The sequence below is a fragment of the Hyalella azteca genome, unplaced genomic scaffold (genome assembly GCF_000764305.2).
Source record: "Hyalella azteca isolate HAZT.00-mixed unplaced genomic scaffold, Hazt_2.0.2 contig14081, whole genome shotgun sequence".
Lineage (NCBI taxonomy): Eukaryota > Metazoa > Arthropoda > Malacostraca > Amphipoda > Hyalellidae > Hyalella > Hyalella azteca.
This window is the reverse complement of record NW_025943980.1, coordinates 3842-27812: the sequence shown is the minus strand read 5'-3', so window position 1 is coordinate 27812 and position 23971 is coordinate 3842. Positions and strand designations below refer to the sequence as shown.

Genomic DNA, 23971 nt, shown 5'->3' with positions numbered 1-23971 from the left:
TACTTTGGCAATAGCATGGCACGCAATAGTCTGATGTCACTATTTCAACCATCAACAAATGCGTGGAACTTAGAAAAAGCTTAATATAAAGGAAAAAGGTCGAGAAGTGTCGGAATTACCCACGATGTCGGTTTTATCGTGTTTACCCTAAGCTAGTTAAAGCAACTTTGCAGTTGACATCCTGATTTGCTAATGTGTGGGTGTGCAGTGCCTACTGTGCTCTATTACTGTTGAGAGGTTGCCTTCATGATATAACAATAAATTTGAATTTTCCTACTTATTTCTGAAATCTCACGGCTCCAATGTGACAAATTTTTAATATAATTGGAATCTCGCGGCCCAATCATGCACTTTTGTTAACAATTAGATAGGTGGTAATTCATCTGGCGGAAATCTCGTGGTTCCGGGAATGGCAGGAAACCTCTAGTCACGGCCCTAAAGGTAGATGTTTTCCACCCTTGATATAACAGACCTTCAACTCTTTTTAGCGCCGTAATCAATGGTGAGTTGAACCGTTTTTCATTCCTTAGCAACTAACTAGGGTAAACGCACCATATTCCGACATCGTGGGTAATTCCAGCACTTCTCAACTATTTCCTTTATATTAAGCTTTGTCTTAGTTCCACGCATGCATAGATGGTTGAAATAGTGACGTCATACTATTGCGCGCCAGATTCCCGCAAAACACTAGGTCTGGCAGGAAAATGTTAAGATCCTCAGAGCAAAAGTCCAAGTCAACTAGTTAAAACATCGAAACACGTGTCAAAGTTGATAGTTGACCTTGCTCTACCATATAGTGATAAAATGTTTGTGTAGAAAGAATATTATGGTTTGAGACTTTTAAATAATTCTGTGAATATATTAGGAATCCTTTAAGTGGTAAATAATAAGTGGCTTTAAGTGGCTGATTTTAAGTGGTAAATGAATTAATTGATGATTAAGTTAAGGGGAGCGTCTCGATCAAAATAAAAAATTTTGACTTTTTTGGTTTTTATACTCATTTTAAAGCTTACATTCTGCCGCATCTAACGGTACCAAAACCATCTCTGTACGTTGATTTATGCGTTCACGACAGATCGCGAAAGGGTTAGGGGTTCTGGAGTTCCTTATTATTTAATATAGGCCTAAATTACCGGTAGCACACTTGAATAGCTAGTCTGAACACGCTGTGCTTCAGTTATCCGCCTGCAGTCATATGGGATGGCTCTCGTGCCATCGTTCGCACCATCCTTGACAGAAATTGAGCTCCAATATCTTGTAGTCTTGCAACCTTGCACCCTTGAATGACTTTTTCGAGGCGTGCGCGACTTGGTTGGGCCCTACTGAAAAGTTAACTTATTGTCACTGCAAACCTATCTCCTCCTAGAGTTTTGAAGCTACATCAATGAGACAAACACCGATCAATTTGGAAAAAAAAAGATCTACAAAAGTCTGTAAGCATTTTTCTAATTTCATTATAGTTTAGATTTTATTCTGCAAAAAGGGGGAAGGCCGGGGGTAAAATTGAAAAATTTCCGAAAATTTTACAAAAAATGTTCCCGCACCCACAAAAATGAGAAATTCAAAAAACCTATATACAGTTTTATAGATGTGGTCTTTACGCATCGAATGATATGTGTCTCAATGTTGTAGCTTGAAAATCCTAGGAGGAGATAGATTTTCTAAAGTACCCCTTTTGGTCGTTTTCTAAGAATTTCACGTTTTCTTTCCATTTTTTCGAAAAATTTACACGAATAAAACCTGTTTCATTTTAGGGTTTACACATGTGTATCAAAATTTTAGGCGAGACGCTACCCTTAAGAGATGGTTTAGACACATAAATACTAATTCCGACTTTTTTCTAATTTCGTTATAGTTTAGATTTTATTCTGCAAAAAGGGGGGAGGCGGTGGGTAAAATCGAAAAATTTCTGAAAATTTTACAAAAAATGCTCCCGCACCCACAAAAATGAGAAATTCAAAAAACCTATACACAATTTTGTAGATGTGGTCTTTACGCATCAAATGATATGTGTCTCAATGTTGTAGCTTGAAATTCCTAGGAGGAGATAGATTTTATAAAGTACCCCTTTTTGGTCGTTTTCTAAGGATTTCACGTTTTCTTTCAATTTTTTCGAAAAATTTACACGAATAAAACCTGTTTTATTTTAGGGTTTATACATGTGTACCAAATTTTAGGCGAGACGCTACCCTTAAGAGATGGTTTAGACACATAAATACTAATTCCGACCCAGCTTGAAATTGGACCCACACAGCTCGTTCCGAGCTATGTTCAAAAATTGAAATTTTCTCAATTAAAAGCTTAATAGCTCTTAGTTAAAAGCTTAATTAAAGAATTAAAATTTTAAAATTTTTTAATTAAGCTCATTCTGAGCTGTGTCGTATTCCAATATTGTGGCCATACAGCTCACACAGAGCGTCGGAATTCCAACACAGGGTGTCAGAATTACGAATTAGTAAGAGTTTGAAGCACTGTCAGAATTAGTCTCACAATATGTGATGTTTCATCATTGCTGGCACGTAGTGTAGACTCCTGCGTTTTGAAATAATTTTTTCGAAATGAACAGGGACAGACAAAACGAGATGAGAAAATTCTGGGGAAAAAATAACGGGACAGAGGGTAAAATTTGTCCCGGTATAAATGTATGAACCAAGACAAGACTTCTGTCCCAGACTTTGAAATTTGTGTCCTGGTTAATTATGAACCGGGACTAGACAGATTTGAAACAAGACATAACAAGACTAGATTTGTCTTAATTATGTAAGACAAAACAAGTTTTTCAATTACAATACAAATCATTTCAAAAACATGGGTTGAAGAACGACAAGTTAGCCCTTTATTGCTACTAATAGGGCCATAGACAGTCACCAGTTAAATTGAGTTATTTGCAGATTTAGCAAAATTTGTCTGACTAACTGACATGGCAGTTGATTAGTGGTCCGACAAACGCCGCAAACCTGTCGATGTATGCATGGCTGAGTATACTAGTCAAAAATGTTACTCTTAAGTCTTAACTAAGGCTTTGATGGCACTCATGGGAACCGTATGAATATGAGTCGAGTTTACTATGCGTGTGGAACGAGTTCAGGCGCCGTGGAGCGCATAGGGAGTAGGGACGCAGTGTATAGATTAGTCAGCCAATTAGTAGACAGTGGAGTGGAGTCCTGGTAAGATATTCCCAATAATATTAAAGCTAGTATTAGATTATCTCTTAAAAAAACATGTTTTTCCATTTTTATTTGCCTGTCAAGATTAAGTACCATATTAAACCACAACATGTATTCGTAGCAAAAATCATTTCAATTGCCGAGCTCCAATCAGAATAATTGAAGGCTACGTCTCAAGTTATTGTATAAATGCAGAGGTTGGCAGTAGCATGCTACATGTAGTGGCCTTTTAAGCAATTGTATTGGTAGCGCCCGCTACATATTCAAGTAGCAATACCAGGTTTTGCCGCTACAGCATTACCGCTACATTTATAGATAAAGCCTTTAGATTTTACCTGATAGTATTAAATATTATTTAATAACCAGCATGATACATACATAATATAAATTACAGAATAAAAATGTACGAAAGATTTTGGTGTAATGTTGTCAACACTCAGCCTGTTACTAGTGTCAACATGTTAGTTGTTACCAGAGGTGGGCAGTAGCGTGCTACATGTAGCGGCCACTACATTTTCGGTAGCAGTAGCGGCACTACATTTAAGCAATTGTAGCAGTAGCGGTAGCACCCGTTTATATTTATATTTTAGAGCATGTAGTGGTAGTGGCTGCTACATTTCAAAGTAGCACTGCCCAGCTCTGTATAAATGTATGATGGTAAGCCAAAGTTTACACCACATCAATAATTGATTCATCTCGTCATGTCTCAATATAACGGCTAGAAATTCTGGGAAATTTTAACGTACGTACTGTAGTGCAGAGCAATGGACTGCACTGCCTATATGTGTGCAGTCCATTCTAAACAAGACAAGTCATCAAAAAAGTTGTCAAGATCATAAGGATGGTAATAATATTCAAGACAAATTTGTGAGCGTTTGCAAGCCTTTTGTCAGTTGGTAATATAGGACCACTTCTAATTCACCTGTAATTGGGCCAAGCATTACACAAAAATATTCATCTGTAGCATAGTTTTGATTAATGATTTCAAAAAATCATAAATTATATAATGAATTTTGGTGGTAGAATTAGCTGTAATAATTTTTTTAATGTTTGTGGGAGTATCATTAATTATGTAGCTTTTAAATTCAAGCTAATTTTATAATCTTATTGATTTTGCAATTTGAAAGGTTATTACAGTTATTGACAGGAAAGGCGATATTAATCTAAATTCTTCTTGCAAGGAAGAAATAAAGAACATTGACTAATGAAGCAATGATTGATTTCATTATCACATATAATTTCTGTAATGGAAATGTTGACATTTTCTAAATCAATTTCACTAGGAAGCAGATGTATTGACCAATGTGTGATTGTTAATTAAAAATTTAAAAGCAAAGAATAGTCCACAAAAATTCATATCTTTAAAGAAAACGTTTTGGAGTCCAGCTCCATCGTCAGTTTGTAGAATCTAGAATATACATAGAAAGTCACAAGTTTATACAATTGAAAGCACAGAACACGATTAGAACCTAAATTTACAAGTAATAGGGCATAAAAACCTATCTATTCACAATTTCAAGGGGATAGGAGCTCAGAGCTGAATTTAAACTGGGCCTAAGCTTGAAAATGTACAATGATTCTAAGATACGCAAATCTGAAGTACCGGAGGTAGAAGCTAACATCCTAAAGTCAGTCAGAAACAGGCACATCACACTGCTTGGCATGAGTGCGCACAGCCTAATGAGGGGGGCGCGATAGCAACTGTCCGGTCCTACAACTCCTGCCCTTATGCTCTGCGATCCTGGAATAAAGATTGCGTGATGTCATACCAACGTACACAGATGCACATTGTGCACAACAAAATTGATAAACCAGGGACGATCGCATATGAACAGGGAGCATATCTTTATATCTAAAGAAAGAATTGATTTTGAAACTGTTTACCAGAACAATATGGAGTTTAACGTTTGGAAAGTATCTATTGAACAAGACTTTTAATTCTCTTGACATAGCTTCGGACGCCGGGCCAAAGTATGGAAAAGAACAATAAATAACGTTCCTACTATCGCGCTCAGGAGCAACCTCACTGAATTGCTTCAACATGAATTTCACGATTTAGGTATACACCAAACTTGCTGGAAATCCATTAAGCGATAAAATATTTCTTAAAAATTTAAATTCAGCATGCATAGCCTGGTATGGTGAGCAAATGCAAAAACCTCTGTATAATAATGTTTGAAGCCCATTTAATGTGAACCGGAATGAACAAAAATGAAAGAAACTGGTATTTAGGCCGGTGAATGTCGGCTTCCGGAACACAGAAGTTGAAAAACGGCCATTAGATTTAGTAATATTGCAATCAAGGAAGGACAAACTATTATTAGATTCGAGCTCCATGGTAAATGTGATAGAATTATGTTGCGAGTTTAGGTAATCAAAGAATGGTTTAAGATGGGAGGGATGTTTGAAAATTAAAAATGTGTCATTGACATATCTGTTATAGAATATTGGCTTAAAATCAAGAGGACAATTGGCCAGCCAAGAAACCTCGTGAAAACCCATAAAAATATTTGCAAAGGTCGGGCCAAGCGGTAGTCCCGTGCCTAAACCGTCAATCTGTCCATAAAACTTGCCAGCAAACATTAAAAAACAAGTTAAGAACTGATAATTCTAAGAGATTTGAAAAATTTACGGTTTAAACCAAACACAAGATCGTTAACATTTTTGAACAGGGAATTGAGACTAATTTCAATTGTTTTGTGAAGGATTTATTATTATTGGTGAACAAATTTTCTACGTCAAAGGAGGCCATAGTTAAATCCTGAACGTCAGTAAAATGTTTCAAGCAATTCACAAACATGTAAGAATTATCAACAGTATACTGATTAGTCGTAAGACGGTTTAGCCCATTAATGATGAGAATTATTTTCTGAATTTTTTTTTTTTTGTTCCTTGTGTGAATATTATCATTTGTGATGGTAATAAACAAAAAATATGTTCATATATTTACTTTTCGTTCTATGTGAAAAATTATAGCTTGGTTCCATATGGAACCGCTTGACCGGAATGCTTACACTACTGCCGAGCAGTTCCATTTGGAACCAGGCAAAATATTTCATGATCTAAATGACTTTAGAAACATTATATCACATAATGCCATGTACAGAATTAAAAGTACTCTCTTTATCAATAAAATTCCGCATCTAACTTATAAATGTTATATTTTTAGAACAAACTACTTATCTATCTTTCTCTGCAATGATGTCAAGCCCTCCTGACTGACACCCGGTACTTATAATCTTTTAATGTTAACTGAACAGGGAGTAGTTGGCGTAGCAGAACCAAACGTTGCCAGAACATGGACAAGATGTGTATCAAGCCTACGCATCCACTAGTATATTGATTTGACCAAACAATTTTATTATGGATCCATTTTTTTGCTGGTTCCAAATGGAACCGCTTGGCATTAATGGGTTAAAACCGGTACCAGAAATTTAGCAAGTTTAAAACTAGGAGTATTATATGCAGCAAAAATTGGTCAAAATTGAAACTTAGAAGCAAAATCAAACTTGTGAATTTTAGGTAAGCCATATAAAATACCAGGGTAAGAACCAGAGGCATAAAGTTTAGTATAAGTTTCAGGTGAAAGGGCAGGCGAATCTTTAAGTTTACGCAAAATATTATTGATTTGGACTTCAACTTTCAAAATTGTTTTGGAGATCTGATCTGTGATTTCAACAAATTTGGAAGGATCAATGAGGATTGCATTTAGGCTACTGTTGTAGCAACTATGATCCACAAGAACAACACCCTTGCCCTTATCAGGTTTACAAATGACTAGGTCTTTATTTTTTGCTAGGTCTTTCAATAAAATTGTGTCACAAGGTTGAATACAGAGGAGAAAGCTTTATAGGACTGAAGCCATAAAAATGCTGGTAGGTACACTAAACTTTGCAGGTTGCCTAAAAATTCAGGACAATTAGGAATAGGAACATTCTTAATGCTAAGAGCGAGTCTTTCAAAGGCTAAGAAAAATTTATAGAAGTCCAATTTAAAAACGGGCGTTTTTACTAACAATGTAGATTGTTAATATTATGCAATTTAGTACATTTTAGTAAATTTAGTACATGCTAACATTATCATCAAGTTATACTTCCATGTTGGCGCATAGTAATTCACTAAGCCAAATGAGACATTATAGCACCAATAATGATGTCAATAACCAGCATGAGGAGAACTGTTTAGGAGCAGAAAACTCTAACTATCATTTACGTTTCTTCAGAGTAAGGTAACCAAAATTTGAGATTTCACTGTGAGCAGAATACTCTAGTATTTACAAACAAAATTAAACCTTGATGAATCATTACTTATCTGTTGCTATTAAGAAATGATAAAAGGGGAGTTCCTCAGGCAGGAGACTAATGTTCCATCTATCAGTGCCACACCTATGACTACATATTAGATATTAGGAGATACAAGTTCAGCCAAACCTGGTCGCAACAGAAAACTGGGAAATATATTATTCAGCTCCAGGGTTTGTTAGAAATTTCCTTATTTCTTGGGTTGTAAAATATATTGGTTATATTTCTTTATGGCTATTGATAGACATGCTTATCATGGATGAAAGTTATTTAGCAAAAATCATATATATACCTATATATATATTCATGGAAGTTAGCATCTTCTGGTGGCCATTTGGTTTTCTTTAAAATGTTAACAAGAAATTATACTAGCTTTAGAATTTAGAGTCCAATTTGTACATGCATTGAAAAGATCTATTAAAGTTTTTCAGACATTTAACCATGAAAATATCTTGATGTTGCAGGGTTTGCATGTTCTATTTGAACATGCAGTGGGCTACTCCCTGTACCAAGTCACCGAGTTTGAGGATATTGGACAGATGATGCCTCAGGTGGAGGCGGCTGTTAAAGACTGTGGCAAGTTCCTGAAGGCAGTCAAACTTGTGGCATTCAGAGCCTTCGAAAGTGCAGCAGAATCACTTGAAAATGTGAACAAAATTTCTGAAGGTAAGTGTTTTGCGTTTTAAGGTCTAGATTATTTGTACACTCAATTTTCTTTTTTATACAAATCATGCTGGAAAATTTTATTTCTGAAGTTTAATGTTGCTTTTTCAGCTCTTAACTTTATGCTAATTAGCATTTGATGTCAGAATAATTCCCAGAAAAAGAAGACTCCACTTTTATTATTCATTTGTGCAGCATATAGGTAGTTTATTTTAATGCAGTACGGTATTGAACAATGTCACTTGTTGAGTGCATCCAGCAACTCAAAATAAGGTTCAAAGTAGTCAGTGAAAAGAAATTATTCAAGCATTGCTTGCAAGAATCTAATTACTCTCAAACCTACTTCTGGTTGTTATGAATTTGTCTGCTTGAAAGAAAAGTTGAATTGTCATGTGATAATAACATTTTATTCATCAATCAGCCCTGGATGAAAGTAAGGATTACCTTGGGATTCACAAATGGCATTCACGCATAACTAACCCAATATTAAACTTATTACTGATATTTCAGGTAAAATGTCAGACGTGTTGGAAGCATTCCTGGCTAGTAACAAATTTGACACACTTGGTGTGGCAGACCCAACCCTCGGTCAAAACATCAAAGATGTCTTCAGCTGTAATGTGCTACACACCGGCATAGTGCCCGAGGTGAGAATCTGGCATCTTTTTTACAACACTTCTCTTTAACTTCACTTCTTGTTGTTTGTTTGTTTGTCTGTTGCAAATCTTGTAATCAATATTTAACACACTTCTACCTGTCCAATCGATCTGAAATTTTGCACACTTGCATAAAGTTGGAGACAATGCATGAATCAATTGACAGAATAAATAATTTTGCAAATTAAAAAAAATGTTTTTCAATATTAAAAAAAATTGACAAAATAATTTTGTCAGCTACAAATCTTTTAAATGATATTTGACACACTTCCACCCCAGGTTTGAAATTTTGATTAAACATGCATTATGCTCATTTTTGTTTACTCTTGTTCTCTTGTTGTCAACACTTGCTCTTGGTAGCATTTAATCTTATATTTGTTTGAGTATGTGTGTGTTGTGTGCTTGAAGCATAGCGCCTGAAATAAATAAGGACTGTTTGATCGCAACTCCTCAATAATTATTTATACGGCAGTGAGCCAGTGACACGAAATTTCTAGGAGCTGGAAATTTATTCTCAATGAAAGAATAGTTCTGGCATTGCAAAACGGGGAGGAATGGTTTGGACCTATAGTTGAAATTTGATTTTCAAATTTTTATATATAAGGAATTTTAAAAAGGCATGTATAAATATAATTTTAAAACACATAATGGTTTCTTTGATTTTTTAATTGAGAATGAAAAGGTTCCTTGTTCTATGTAGAGTATAGTTTGAACAGGTCTTTCTTTAACTAGCATACATCAGTTTTTTACAATAATGTGATTTTTTGGATAACAAAATTTTGAAATTACACTAATAATAAATTCTGGGTATTATTGCTACTACTATGGTACTATTATAGTGATAGTGACTTGCTATAGTATTACCTATTTGCTAACGTTTATTCATTTTTTCCATTTTGTTTGCATTGTTCCATGTTTGTAATTTTTAAACATATATTATTTCATTTTGATCTAAATTTTTCATATTTTGCAAGGTTATTTCCAGGTTTGAAATTTTGATTAAACATGCATTATGCTCATTTTTGTTTACTCTTGTTCTCTTCTTGTCAACACTTGCTCTTGGTAGCATTTAATCTTATATTTGTCTGAGTATGTGTGTGGTGTGTGCTTGAAGCATAGCGCCGGAAATACGTAAGGACTGTTTGATCGCAACTCCTCAATAATTATTTATACGGCAGTGACATGAAATTTCTAGGAGCTGGAAATTTATTCTCAGTGAAAGAATTGTTCTGGCATTGCAAAACGGGGAGGAATGGTTTGGACCTATAGTTGAAATTTGATTTTCGAATTTTTATATATAATGAATTTTAAAAAGGCATTTATAAATATAATTTTAAACACATAATGGTTTCTTTGATTTTTTAATTGAGAATGAAAAGGTTCCTTGTTCTATGTAGAGTATAGTTTAAACAGGTCTTTCTTTAACTATCATACATCAGTTTTTTATAATAATGTGATTTTTTGGATAACAAAATTTTGAAATTACACTAATAATGAATTCTGGGTATTATTGCTACTACTATGGTACTATTACCTATTTGCTAACATTTATTCATTTTTTCCATTTTGTTTACATTGTGCCATGTTCATTTTTTATTGCCTATGCCAGCACATATTAACAATACCTGTTGTTTTAGGATATTACTGGAATTGTTGTGTGCTAATTAATTTAATGCTGAAATACTGGGCATGTCTCAATTTTACTAGATTTAGATGAAATTTTCATGCTGAACATGTGCTGGAACTGGCCTTTCCTGAATTAGCGTTCTTTAGTTTTCAAATTATTTAACATATTTTGGATGACAAGATTTGGTATTATGACTCAAATTTCATAGATTATTAATTTAGCATTTATCAAAGTTAACCTGCTGTTTCCTAAAATGCAAGACTGTGTTGCATGGCACTCTGCAGTGAGAAGAAACTCTAGGACAGTCGCATTTATTATTGTGTCTTGTACAGATAATTCGGGGGATCAGGCTGTTTTTGCCCCGGTACATAACCGGACTTACGTTATGTGCAATGAAGCAAGCCGAGTTGGGTTTGGGCCATGCGTACTCGCGCTCTAAAGTGAAGTTCAACGTGAACAGAGTTGACAACATGATCATCCAGAGCATCGCCATCAACGACCAAATGGACAAGGATATCAACACGTTCGCCATGCGCATGAGGTGACTTCTTACCACCAGCTTTACCCTATGTTTATCCATCGTGATGTTGACATCAAAGCAGTTTTATTTTAACTACTTATTGCTTAATATTTATGGAAACTTTCATGAGAAGTATTTAAATATTTATGTTACTTCATTTGAGAATATTTTTCTAACTGTTCAACATCGCCCTTAAGATTTTGACTCTTATTATCTCAATGCTTACTTATGACAAAAAACTTTCTAGTTTCTTTAAATTCAGAATCAAATAATTTGTTATTCACAAATAGGATAACACATTGCAAAACTGTTCCCTTCGATTAGAGAAACATTTATATCACTTCATTTCAGCTTTTAGTTAACTGACTTACAAATGTTTTCAGAGAGTGGTACTCCTACCACTTCCCAGAACTCTCGCGCATTGTTGACAACCACTACCAATACGCTCGAGTCCTGAAGGTCATTGAAAGAAAAGAATCGCTGATGGATGACTCCAAGCTGCCTGAGCTGGTGCAAATAGTGCAGGACGGAAATAAGGCTGAGGAGATCATCAATGCTGCTCGCATGAGCATGGGCACGGATATCAATGACGCGGACATGGCAAATATTCTCATGTTTGCTGAGCGCGTAATCAGCCTAACGTCATTCAGACGTAACATGACTGGCTACCTCAGCAACACCATGAACAATGTAGCGCCTAACCTGGGCGCTGTTGTTGGTGATCAGGTGTGTCTTGTGATTGTGCATAAATACTTTGGTTTAATAAAATCATGTTTTAATACTCCCAAAAAATATGAATACAGTGGGATAAATGAAGTTGCATCTAATTTAGATTCTGTTTAATTAAGATTTGTGTTCTTGTTACGTTGAAAATCACTAAACTGGTCTGGAATATTCATACCTAACCATGTAATGTTTGCTTTATATACAAGCAAATGATAGAAAATAGATGAAATTAAAGCAAATAGATGAAATTAATTATGCTGTTATAAGGAAGATACTTGAATATTTCTTACGTTTTATTGCTGTAGACATGAAATTAGTGGTATGAACTGTGGTGTGAACACGTTCGTATGATGACTGAATACCGTGGCACACTTCATGAGGTCTAGCTTGCTCTTATGTTGTGTAATTGTTATCAGTTAAAGAGCATCAAATGCCTCTTAGTTTTGTACAGTATAACACTATTAACAGAATTACGTTTTTTGTAGCAAAATTCCGGACTCCTTTTGATATTAGGCCTGAATCACAGAACCTCTTCTACAAACAAGTTTTCCGCGGAAGGTTTAATGAAATTGGACAAAATCATTTCATGAATTGAATTGCCACATGCCTGGTATTGGGAAAAAAACGAGTGATCATAAATTGTTACTCAAATTCAACTGAGAGAATTTAAACAACATCTAATGTTTTTTCAAATTCACAGGTTGCAGCTCGCCTCATTTCCCATGCAGGCTCTCTCACCAACCTGGCCAAGATGCCGGCGTCAACTGTTCAAATTTTAGGAGCAGAAAAGGCTTTGTTCCGTGCATTGAAAACTCGCAGCAACACGCCCAAGTATGGCCTCCTCTACCACGCCTCTTTCATTGGCAAGGCTGCATCCTCAGACAAGGGCAGGATATCCCGCTTCCTGGCCAACAAATGCTCTATTGCCTCGCGCATCGACTGCTTCAGCGGTAAGTATGCCCTGAATTATGCTCCATTGTTTTACTCATAAACTGCCGTAGAAACCTCTGCAAGACAAATTTGTGATGATGGCATTCATCGTTTGGTAATATATTTTTGGTAATAAATATGAAATATGTTTGGGAAAATTACTTTGTGAGTCCTTATGCGACTAACCATTTCAACTGCACAACCAAGATTCAGCCCAATCATGACGCTAAACACAAGACGATTGCTTATAAGGCAGGCCAAGACCCTCGATGTTTGAGCTTAATTCGGCACTTATAAAGCTAAATTTTTTTTTGGTGTCCCTACTCTAATAATCTATCATCACATCTTTATCATTTGATGTAGGTAACATGGAGAAAATTTCATGTAATCCAGTCATTTTTATTGTGAACTAATATCGTTCAATTGTTTAGACTTTATTTTGTTGTGATTTCAAGTTAATCAGTTTTTAAATTAAGTGTCAAAAGTCGACTAAAAGGAGAAAAAATTTAAGAAAAAGAGTATCAACCAATGATCAAGCTAGTGTACGTAAAATTTCCATTTGAAAAAAAAAATTCCATTCCCATTAAACCAAAAAAAATTAAGTACTTTCTGACTTAAAGAAACATTTGGTTGAAAGACTTAATGTAATAACAAACTGCAAATTTCAGAAAGCTTGTCTACGAAGTTCGGAGAGAACTTGCGTCAGCAGGTGGAGGACCGCCTCAAGTTCTACGAGAGCGGCGACATCCCTCGCAAGAACCTCGAGGTGATGGCAGACGCCCAGCGCGAGCACGACGCCTTCACCGCCAGCGAAAAGAAGACCAAGAAAAGGAAGCGAGACGACAACCTTGTCTGTCATGGCGAAAACGGACATGATGGTGAGAATTGGGGATTGTTGCTATTCTTTCTCAGCACGCGTGTGTGACTGCTGGGAGGGATAAAAGAGTCACAGGGGTGAGAACTGAAGGTTTTTCTTATCCACAATACCTGCGGTTGAAAGGAGGATAGAGTCACGGCTGTAGCTGTAGTTATTCTGAGCACGTTTGTGGTTGTAAATAAGGAAAAGGGTTTACGGTGAGTCAGCCATTAGGTGAAGATTGCTATTGGTAATTTGCTGTTGGAAGGAATATGTGCAGTGCTCGACGGCTGCGTTCGAGACTTATGAAACGGATTTAGATTTTTTATTTTCCCATTGTGATGAGGCAGACTTTGAGGTTATGGGCGTCAACAGTGGTGTGGATCTAGAATGTTATGCGTCAAGCATTTGGAGCTGTAGCTAATGGCTCTCGAAATAAATTGAAGAAATATGTCCATGGGATTGCTAAGTGACAAGAATATTCGCTATTTTTCCAGGGTTGGTGATTTTTTTGATTTTTTTTTAAAAATAAAAAAATCAATGATTTTTTCATGATTTTTTTATTTATTTGATTTTTTTTATTTTTTCAGCTTTTTTGTCTTTTTTGAGGTGTTATTTTTTATGTTGCAATTAGCCTACTAACAATAACAGTATATGGATCATAATGGATGGCTAAAAAGGGCACTTATTGCCTTCAATAATGGCCAACAGGCCAAGGTTCAAAGGCTCCAGTTAAGAAAAAAATTGATTAAAAACAAAGAATATTGATTACATTTACCTTGCTGAGCGAAAAAAAAAGTTCACTTATCGTCTCACAAATTACAAGCCGTCCTGTAAGCTTGATACAGAAAAAATGCTATGATGCTGCTGATATGAAGCTTGCAGTGGACAAGGTTGTTGTAAATGCTCAATGGCATGTTCATGGATACCATAATATAGCATCAATAATACAGTAATATCCCATCAATAATACGGTACCGTCAACTGGGTGATTCCGCCCTGTTCATAATGATGGCCAAAGTGGGGTAATAAACGGTCATAAACAGTGGCCAAAGTCACTCAGGCGTTTATGACCTGGTTTACAACCCTGGCGTTTATGACCCAGGCGTTTATGACCCCGGCGTTTATGACCCTGACGTTTATGACCCCGACGTTTACGACCCCACGTTTACGACCCCAGCATGAATCAAAACCACAGCCAAAGTCACCCCAGTTGACGGTAATTAATGTTTATGGTAATATCATATCAATGAAGGAAAAACTAGTAAAAGTCACAGAAAATGTTATTTATTCTACCTCTACATTGTCTACAATGAAAGAGAAGGACTTCAGAGTACTGTTAGTAATGGATGAGTACGCTCTGCATGCTTCAAATATTTTAAAATGAAGTTTTATTCCCAGTGTTTTATTCCCAGGACACTGGGAATAAAACTCAATGTTCGACGGGGCTACTCTGGACACTCTTTTTTTGCTTCTGGCACCTTACGAATAGCACATGGAATTTTTTTGAAGATGCCATTCGATAGCCCTCGCAAAGAGCTATAAAATGAGTCTAAACCTTTTTATGAAATGTTTCATCGTAAGAAGTTATTAACAAAAAACGCTCAAAACCGTCCCGAGTAGCCCCGGTTGATGGTATATGTGGCAAAAATTGGTCAAAATTGAAACTTTGAGGCAAAATCAAACTTGTGAATTTTAGGTAAGCCATAGTAAGTTTACGCAAAATATTATTGATTTTGTCTTCAACTTTCAAAATTGTTTTAGAGATCTGATCTGTGATTTCAACAAATTTGGAAGGATCAGTGAGGATTGCATTTAGGCTACTGTTGTAGCGACTATGATCCACAAGAACAACACCCTTGCCCTTATCAGGTTTACAAATGACTAGGTCTTTATTTTTCGCTAGGTCTTTCAATAAAATTGTGTCACGAGGTTGGAATATAGAGGAGAAAACTTTATAGGACTTGAAGCCATAAAAATGCCGGTAGGTACGCTAAACTTTGCAGGTTGCCTAAAAATTCAGGACAATTACAGGAGTAGGAACATTCTTAATGCTAAGAGCGAGTCTTTCAAAGGCTAAGAAAAATTTATAGAAGTCCAATTTAAAAATGGGTGTTTTTACTAACAATGTAGATTGTTAATATTATGCAATTTAGTACATTTTAGTAAATTTAGTACATGCTAATATTATCATGGAGTTATACTTCCATGTTGGCGCATAGTAATTCACTAAGCCAAATGAGACTTTATAGTGCCAATAATGATGTCAATAACCAGCATGAGGAGAACTGTTTAGGAGCAGAAAACTCTAACTATCACAAACAAAATTGAACCTCGTTAATGAATCATTACTTATCTGTTGCTATTAAGAAATGATAAAAGGGGAGTTCCTCAGGCAGGAGACTACCATATTGTTCCATAGCAGAGCCATACCTATGACTACATACATATATTAGGAGATTAAAAGTTCAGCCAAACCTGGTTGCAACAGAAAACTGGGAAAAATATTATTCAGCTCCAAGGTAGATGTGTATAAGAGACAGCCGATCTGCCATCCTCACCATACGACACGTCAGTCCAACCAATCTCAAAATTCTGCCGCAAGGCTCGTTTCTCCATATCTACAATCAAACGGTTAGCTGTCAGGAAATCACTACCAAGAATGACGTCATGCTCAAGACAGGAATCAGGTACAACCACGAAAGACGAATCAACACAAGTGACGCCACGACATTCAACTCGACAAGAAATCTTTCCCAAAGCGCGAGTGGTACCTCCCAATCCAATAACATCTTGGAGTTCATCAGTACATGGAACAACTTCAACTACACTAGTCCTTATGAGACTTGCAGTGGCACNATATAATGAGTAAGCATTTCACATGATTCAATGGGACCTTATTACAACTCAAGATCTAGATGTGTAGGAGAAAACTTATTTGCTTAAAATAAGTGTGAACAATATATAAGAGAAGATTAAATAACCTTTGAAGCAAATGCTCTATGTGACCGGAGTGGTAGTGGCGGCGCGGTGCCACTTGGAAAAGAAAGAAAAACGAGCGGTGACGCAGAGTGGCCAGGAAGGCAAAACGAAAATGCCAGTAGGATACGAAAATGGGTGCTGAGCACATCACTAGGTAATTGTAGATCCATGGAGTTAGGTTGGAGTTTGGGAAGTGGAAGTATGGAAACTCATCAAGGCTTTGATCGATTTCTGCAGAGGAGTGAGGGGTGGGTTGTGGTTCACCATTTACCTTATTTTTACATCTTCAAGTTCCCGCTGAGAAGCAAAAAAGCTATTTTTGTGTGCTCTTCTTATGAGGGTGATGATGAAAGTCGGGTGTCTGGAGGTTAGTAGGGGTTTGAGTCGTTGGTTTCAGCTGTAGTCTCTGACCCTGTCTTTCAAACCCTTTGACCCTGGCTTGCTCGTTTCAAAAGCAAGTTTGCAAGGAATATTGTTTGTTTTCTCATATTTTGAATTTAAAAATCGAATCAGCGGAATAATTGAGTGTGAAAAAAAATCTTGTTCAAGATTTGTATACAATTTTCTTGTCATGTTTTTGTGCGCCAGGCTGTCAGTTCGTGATGTACGAGAACATGAACTTGGGATACTACAACATTGGCCATGTGTTTGCGCCCTTCTACGAGGCTTTCGACCGCTGCTCCAACGCTAACTGCACGTCGATGACCATCATACATAAGGGTGAGTGAAGCTTCCATGAGTCCTTCATAGTTATTGCCCGGCACCAAATACTCCGGCAAATCTGTAAAGGTATTGCAAGCGAAACTATGTGTGGTTTTGTGTCAATGGATCATTCTTGACAAGCTTTTGGATTATTTTAGCCATTTCGATTTATTCATGCGTATGTACGAATTGAGAGAACTAAGAAAAAAATTGAAAAGTAAACACAAAAACAGGAACAATAAGCACAAGCAAAGGACAAAAACCACTAAGTATGACAGCCGTTGGCACTACGAAAAATTCTCACATTTTTTAATGCACAGTCCGCCGGTGCACAGTAGCTACAGTATAAATTTGGGTGTCATCAGCAAACATATGCAAGCGGTATCATATCAAGTGAGCAAATTAAGTGAAACGCTTCGACAATATATAAAAGAAAGAGGACTTGGCCACGGACCGACACCTGAGGTACGCTGCAGATCACCGATTATGTAGTAAAAAAAGCGCCTTCATTGAACTTATTGTTGTTGCGGTGCCACGAGGTTAGAGTGGAAGAGAACAAGAGGCGGCACAGAGTGGCCAGAAAGAGGAAGGAGAAAAGGAAAAGACAGTTGGAGATGAGGAGACGCATTGCGCATGATTTGGTCGTTTATTTGTAATTGAGGTTTGTTTAGGGGTTGGGGGAAGGGGTTGGGAACCCGTCGTGGCTTTGGATGGTTCCGGAAGGTGGGTGGTGGGAGAGTTGTGGTTCTTTATTTACATATATATGAACATGCGTTCTCGCTTTTTATAGAGATTTTTTAAATATAATTATTTGTTTCTCCTCAATGGATATGTTGAAAAATGAAGGGGTAATGATGTTAATGATGATTGATGATGATGAAAATGAAGGTGGTTGGCAAGTCGCTCGAGACTCGAAGGGAGTTAGAGGGTTGATTGGTTTCGTGCTAGATTTTCGGTCGCGTCTTTACTGTACGTAACTCTTGCTGAGTCACGTCAGTCCTTCAGCGTGATGGTGTCTTTGAAGATGTGTTATTTTGCCTCAACCCTGGTCGATGTGGGTCTGCACAACGCTTGTTCACGCAGGCCCACGTCGTACCAGGCGACACATAAATAAAGTACAGGAGTGGAGGTGGGAGACCTAGTGCATGAAATTTGGAGCTTTTAAATAACTGATGCTGCCTTGCGATGGCGTCTGGAGGGAATGCGAGTTGATTAAAAAGTTGGTATCATATGTCTTTATGGTGGACCAGGTTTTGCGTGCTTGATGATGGAGGAATGTGTTTGTTTATAGAATTTTGTCTAGAGTTTGGGGGGATGTGAAGTCGGACCAGTGTGTGTTTGTGATAAACCGGAGGATTTTGTTTGTACTGTCTGCAGTTTGGATATGGATGATTTTGATTGGGTATGTTGTGGTATCGTGCGGTAAATGAGGAATGATCTGAAAGAGGAGAGAAATAGAGTGCGTTTTATGATGGGTGGGAGGTGGTAAAATCTGTGTATTTCGTGCAGCTGGGTGAGGGCTATTGCTCTTCTTGTTGCTATTTGGGAGCTGATGCCATGTGTAGTGAAGTGTAGGCCCAAAACTGTTCCTTTGTTCTTGTATGGATAGTGCGTGTCGTCTATGAAGATGTCGGAGGTGTTTTGGCTACTGATGGGAATAATTTGAAACTTATTTGTGCTTGTCCTAATAGGCCTTTTTTCTAAGGTGTTGATCTGTTGTATTGTGTGCTGGGTTTGTACTGCTGCGTTGTAGTATGGGTAACGTCTTGTGGTTATTTGTGTCATGTCAACTACAAAAGCTTTGTAGTCTGTGTTGGGTGGTGGGAGATCGTGGGTGTAAAAGCTGTATAGTGTGGGGGAGAAACAAGCCCCTTGGGAGACACCTGTGTGGAGTTGTATTGGGGGACCTATGTGAGAACCTATTCTTATGGCTGCTTTTCTGTCTGCAAGGTAGTCTGATAGTGTTTTGACGAAAGACGAGTGGAGTTTGAGTTGAATGATCTTGTATCGGAGTCCGGTGTGCCAAACTTTTTCAGGTGCTTTGGTCACATCGCACAGCACTATGTCAGTCAATGTGCTAAGTGTATGGTTAGTGTTTAGTGGAATTTGGGTGGTGCTGTGTTTGTCCCTCTATGTTTCCTAAAACCGTATTGTCTAGTGTTGTGTATGTTGTAAATGAAAAGGTGTTCGTATAATCTATTGTTGAGTATTTTGTCTAAATGCTTACCGTGGATGTCTAGTAGTGAAATGGGTCCGTAACTTCGGACTTGGTGTTGTGAAGTGTTGGGTTTGGGAAGGAATATCATAATGGCATGTTTTTGTGAGTCGGGAGAGTAACCAGCGGAATATGTGCAGAAGGTAGTGTATCATGTTTTTGTTTAGGTGCCTGAGATAGAGCGTTGTGATGCCTGTGGGGCCGGGTGCTTTCCGTTTGAATGTTCTTAGTGTGCATTGTAGTTTTTTTATGGTGATGGGTGGGAAGTATACTGGGTTGAGTCTTGTAAGGTCGCCAGTATTGTATGGACAAATGAGGTGTATATTGTTGCTGACTTGGCTTTGTATAGTGTGAATGTGTTCAATGTCAGTCTTCGTTGTCTGTGTCGTTCTGTGTGAATATGTCCTGCCAGTGTTCTCGGAAGATGGGTTCTTTTTGTTCTGGTGTGTCGTGTTGAATGTTGTGTTTGAGGGTTGGGTTGGTTTGGATGGTGTTGGAACCTAGCATGCTTTTTAGTGAAGACCAGAATATTTTGGGATCTGTTTGTGTTTCCAGAATGTTGATGAGGTCCTGCCATGTCAGCGTTTGTATGTGTCTGTATACTGTTCGTAGTTGTTGGCTTAGGGCAATGAGTTGTCTGTTGAATGCAAGCGATAGACCGTTAACATTGATGTATTGAATAGTGGCTTGACATTGTGTTTGTATGATTAATGCTTCGTGAATAGGTTTCATGCCGGGAATGATGCGATGTGTTATAGTGGAGATTGAAGTGTTGGTTGCGTCCTGTATGTGTATTGACCAGTTGTCTAAATGTGTATCGCTTTCTTCTAGAGTAGGGGACTGCATGTGGGGACTGCATGTGTACTGGGATAGTGTTTGTTTGTATTGGGTCCAGTTGGCTCTATGGAGGGATCTGCGAGGGCGAATGGGAATTTGTATGGGGTTCGCAGAAATTGTGGCTATCATTGGAATGTAGTCTGACGGTGTGATGGGTTCTGGTTGTAGAAGTGTGTTGAGGAATGCTTTGTTGTTGGTTAAGACTATGTCTGGTGATGTTGTGGTGTTGTGTGGGATTAGGGTTGGGAAGTATGAACCGATGTGGGTGCACTTGTGTCGGGTTGTCTGGAATATTTTGGGTCGGTCGCTGGATGTAAGGTTCAAGTAAGGAGTAAGGTTTAAGTAGAGTCAGTCGGATAAGCGAAGCGTTGAGTTCTTTAAAGGTTGTCTGGAATATTTTGGGTCGGTCGCTGGGTTTAGGTTCAAGTAAGGACGACTCCAATCTGATTCGGAAATTAACCCAAAACTGCCACCGATCCGTAACAAGGGAGAATTGAGAGCATAATAAGCAAATATTTATCGAACAAAACACGCTAATTGAACACTAACAAGATGAATGGTTGAAAAGGTCCTAATAACTAAAGAACGAATTATAATCTGAGCATGAGATAGGCAACACAGTAAAGACGATACACACTGCACAGCAATGGAAGGTTGGAATGCACGGCGATGTGGACACACAGTAATGATGGTAAACACTACACAGTGACAACGGAGCACTGTAATGATTTTGCACAATACGTTGTGGCACTGGATTGCTGGTGCACAGACAATGCACGGGCACTGGACGGATGGTACACAGGCTGCAGCACAGCACGAGATGGTGCACAGGTGCAGCACAGCACGAGATGGTGATGGTGAACAACAATGACTACTGAAATCAGGTTGAGACTCGACTGGTGCAGGTACTGAAGTTGCGAAGTACCGTTGAGGCCAGCATAACTAGGAGCCGTATTTGTTGGCCGGGCATAGAGTCGGTCCTGCCGAACAATGATGGTCAGCAAGACCATAACTAACAATATTATACTATGGAACAATTTCATTTAACACGACACATGAATTCAAACACTATATTCACTATATCAAAGAATTCAAACACTATATTCAAAACTCGAACATTAAACTAAAGTGCAAGTGCAATAACACCCACCTAATATAGAACGCTACAAGTACACTCGCTAATAGTGACAGTAGGTACGCTTCGGCGAAGTGGCAGCAATCGAATGAGAAGAACTAATACGGTTTTCGTGCCGGTAATGCCACGTCAGCATATAGCATGGTTGCCAACCCTACCCGCAGCCGTAAAACATACGACACAAAAACAAATTAAAATAACTGAAGTCCTAAAGAAATGGTGAATTTCTCTTGCAGTGGGTATTCTTGGGTCGATTTTTTTTCAGTTGAATGCGGTAGGTTGGAGTCTCGAGCGTTCTGATGAGTTTGGTGGTGGGTTGGATGAAGATGAGGATTAAAGGAGGGTGACGTGATGAGTAAGATGGGAGTCTGGGTCGTAATGATGGTGGGGGTCCACTGCCTCTCGCCCTCTGGGGCAAGCCTGTCGGGTTCGAGGCAAAGGTACCCCCTGGAGGAGGCCGCATGAGGAGAGAGGGGGAGCGAAAACACAGGTATATGAACGGGGGGGCAGTTGCATGTACAAAAAAGGAGTAGAAACAGAGGCAAACAAGTAGAGTCACTAGTTCCTAGTGACATGCATTAACGGTGAGAAGGCAGCTAAATCCAAATAGTTCACACGAGGGCACAGTCACTACCACCAACGTTGGCCACGGGGAGCCTTCGTTAAACGCATTAAAGTCTGTTCCAAAAGACAGACTTAAATCAGCACAGTACTGTGCCACACGGACCACATGCTACATCGATACGATGTAATAAGGTGGCTTGGTCGACCGTTTCACATACGACCGACAGATTTAGTAAAGCTAGTGCCGGAATTCTCGTTGCGATCGACGGGTATCAGAACATATAAAACATCTTCAGCTCGGCGGTCTGAAAGCATCTTTAGCACCGCGGGTACCGCCTAGTGCAGTGGTTCCCAAAGTGGGTTTTTTTGCCATAGTTATATGGCAATACGGGCCGAAATTCACAGTGATCAAGTAATTTCTTCCAAATTACTGAACAGATTCGAACGAAATTTTGAATTTACAGTCCTAACTACTGAACGGTAATGTTTAGTTTGCGAAAAAATTTTCGCTTGTGCCTTCGTTTGTGAGTTTATTTTTCATTTCACCTTCATTCGTGATTCAAACAGCAATAAGTGCTTAAATTCACAGTAATCAAGAAATTTTTTCCAAACTACTGAACAAATTTGAACGAAACTTAGTATTTAAATACCTAAACCTCAGCAACGGTGGTGTTTACAATTTTTTCGTTTTGCCTTCGTTTGCGAGTTATACGGCTATACCAAAAAGGCTCTTGGTTAAACCGGCCGGTAGAAAAGCCGGTCGTTCCTCCTATATCTGTACAGCTCGGAACGAAAGCAAAATATAAAAATTGTCAGGAGCTAAACATCATCGTTGAGAGGTTAGGTATTTATATACAAAGTTTCGTTGAAATCTGCTCGGTACTTTAGAAGAAATTTCTTGATCGCAGCGAATTTAAGTGACAAATTACCCGACAATGCGGGCCGAATAAAAGGAAGTGTGAAATCAAGAATGTTGTTTACAATTTTTTCGTTTTGCCTTCGTTTGCGAGTTATACAGCTATACGAAAAAGGCTCTTGGTTAAACCGGCCGGTAGAAAAGCCGGTCGTTCCTCCTATATCTGTACAGCTCGGAACGAAAGCAAAGTATAAAAATTGTCACGAGCTAAACATCATCGTTGAGAGGTTAGGTATTTATATACAAAGTTTCGTTGAAATCTGCTCGGTATTTTAGAAGAAATTTCTTGAACGCAGCGAATTTAAGTGACAAATTACCCGGCAATACGGGCCGAATAAAAGGAAGTGTGAAATCAAGAATGGCGGTGAAGTAAAAAAAAAAACTCACAAACGAAGGTAAAATCGAAAAATTTTATAAGCTAAAAATCACCGATTGATAATTAGGAATGTATATTCAAAATTTCGTTCGAATCTGTTCAATAGTTTGGAAGAAATTCTTTGATCACTGCGAATTTCGGCCTGTTTCGCAATATACGCGTAACTCACGAATGAAGGTAAAATTAAAAAAAATTTACGAGCTTAACATCACCGTTAGGTTCTGATGAATACATGTTCCAGGTTTCATTTAGCTGCGTTCATTAGTTTGGGAGAAATTACTTGATAATTGAATTTGGAGAGGCCACGAGTCCGCCCGTAAATTCGCCCGCGACGTCCTAGGTTTCTAGTGCTGAAACAGTTAAAACAGCTGAAAAACATATTGGTTCACTAAATGGGGTTCTATTTGTAAATACGCATTTGTACTTAACCTTTATCTTTCAAAATTGCAGCGTACTAAATTTCAATAAAGTGGCATATGTCTGTGAAGGGCGCTTGAAATTCACTAGGGAGCCAAAGGGGGCGCCAGCCTGAAAAAGTCTGGGAACCGCTGGTCTAGTGGTTTCGATAACATGCTGGCTGACGTCGAGGCATGAGACCAGACTGCTGAAGTTTCAGCTGTCGGGCTACAAGTAATTCCTACAAGATCGCCAGGTTGTAGAATGGTCGATACGAGGTAAAGGAGCAGTTAATAATAATTTAAGTGTGTTCCTCGAGGTCAAGTTTTTGGCTATGCGTCTAACTTCGTGTTATATTCCAGGGAGCGGATTTCCAGACATATGCTTCAAAAGCTCGGCCCC

General features: G+C 38.0%; 1 protein-coding gene across 1 annotated transcript; it reads left to right on the top strand.

The window, feature by feature from the left end:
• Window positions 1-7941: 7941 nt before the first annotated feature.
• On the top strand, window positions 7942-13515 carry LOC108673620 (nucleolar protein 56; the record flags this gene model as incomplete). The annotated part of the gene is given in 6 exon segments (XM_018161471.2): window positions 7942-8134; window positions 8642-8778; window positions 10747-10955; window positions 11318-11660; window positions 12361-12610; window positions 13259-13515. Coding segments are annotated over 6 exon segments (1389 nt in total), but the record flags the coding sequence as incomplete, so codon positions are not given.
• Window positions 13516-23971: the final 10456 nt, after the last annotated feature.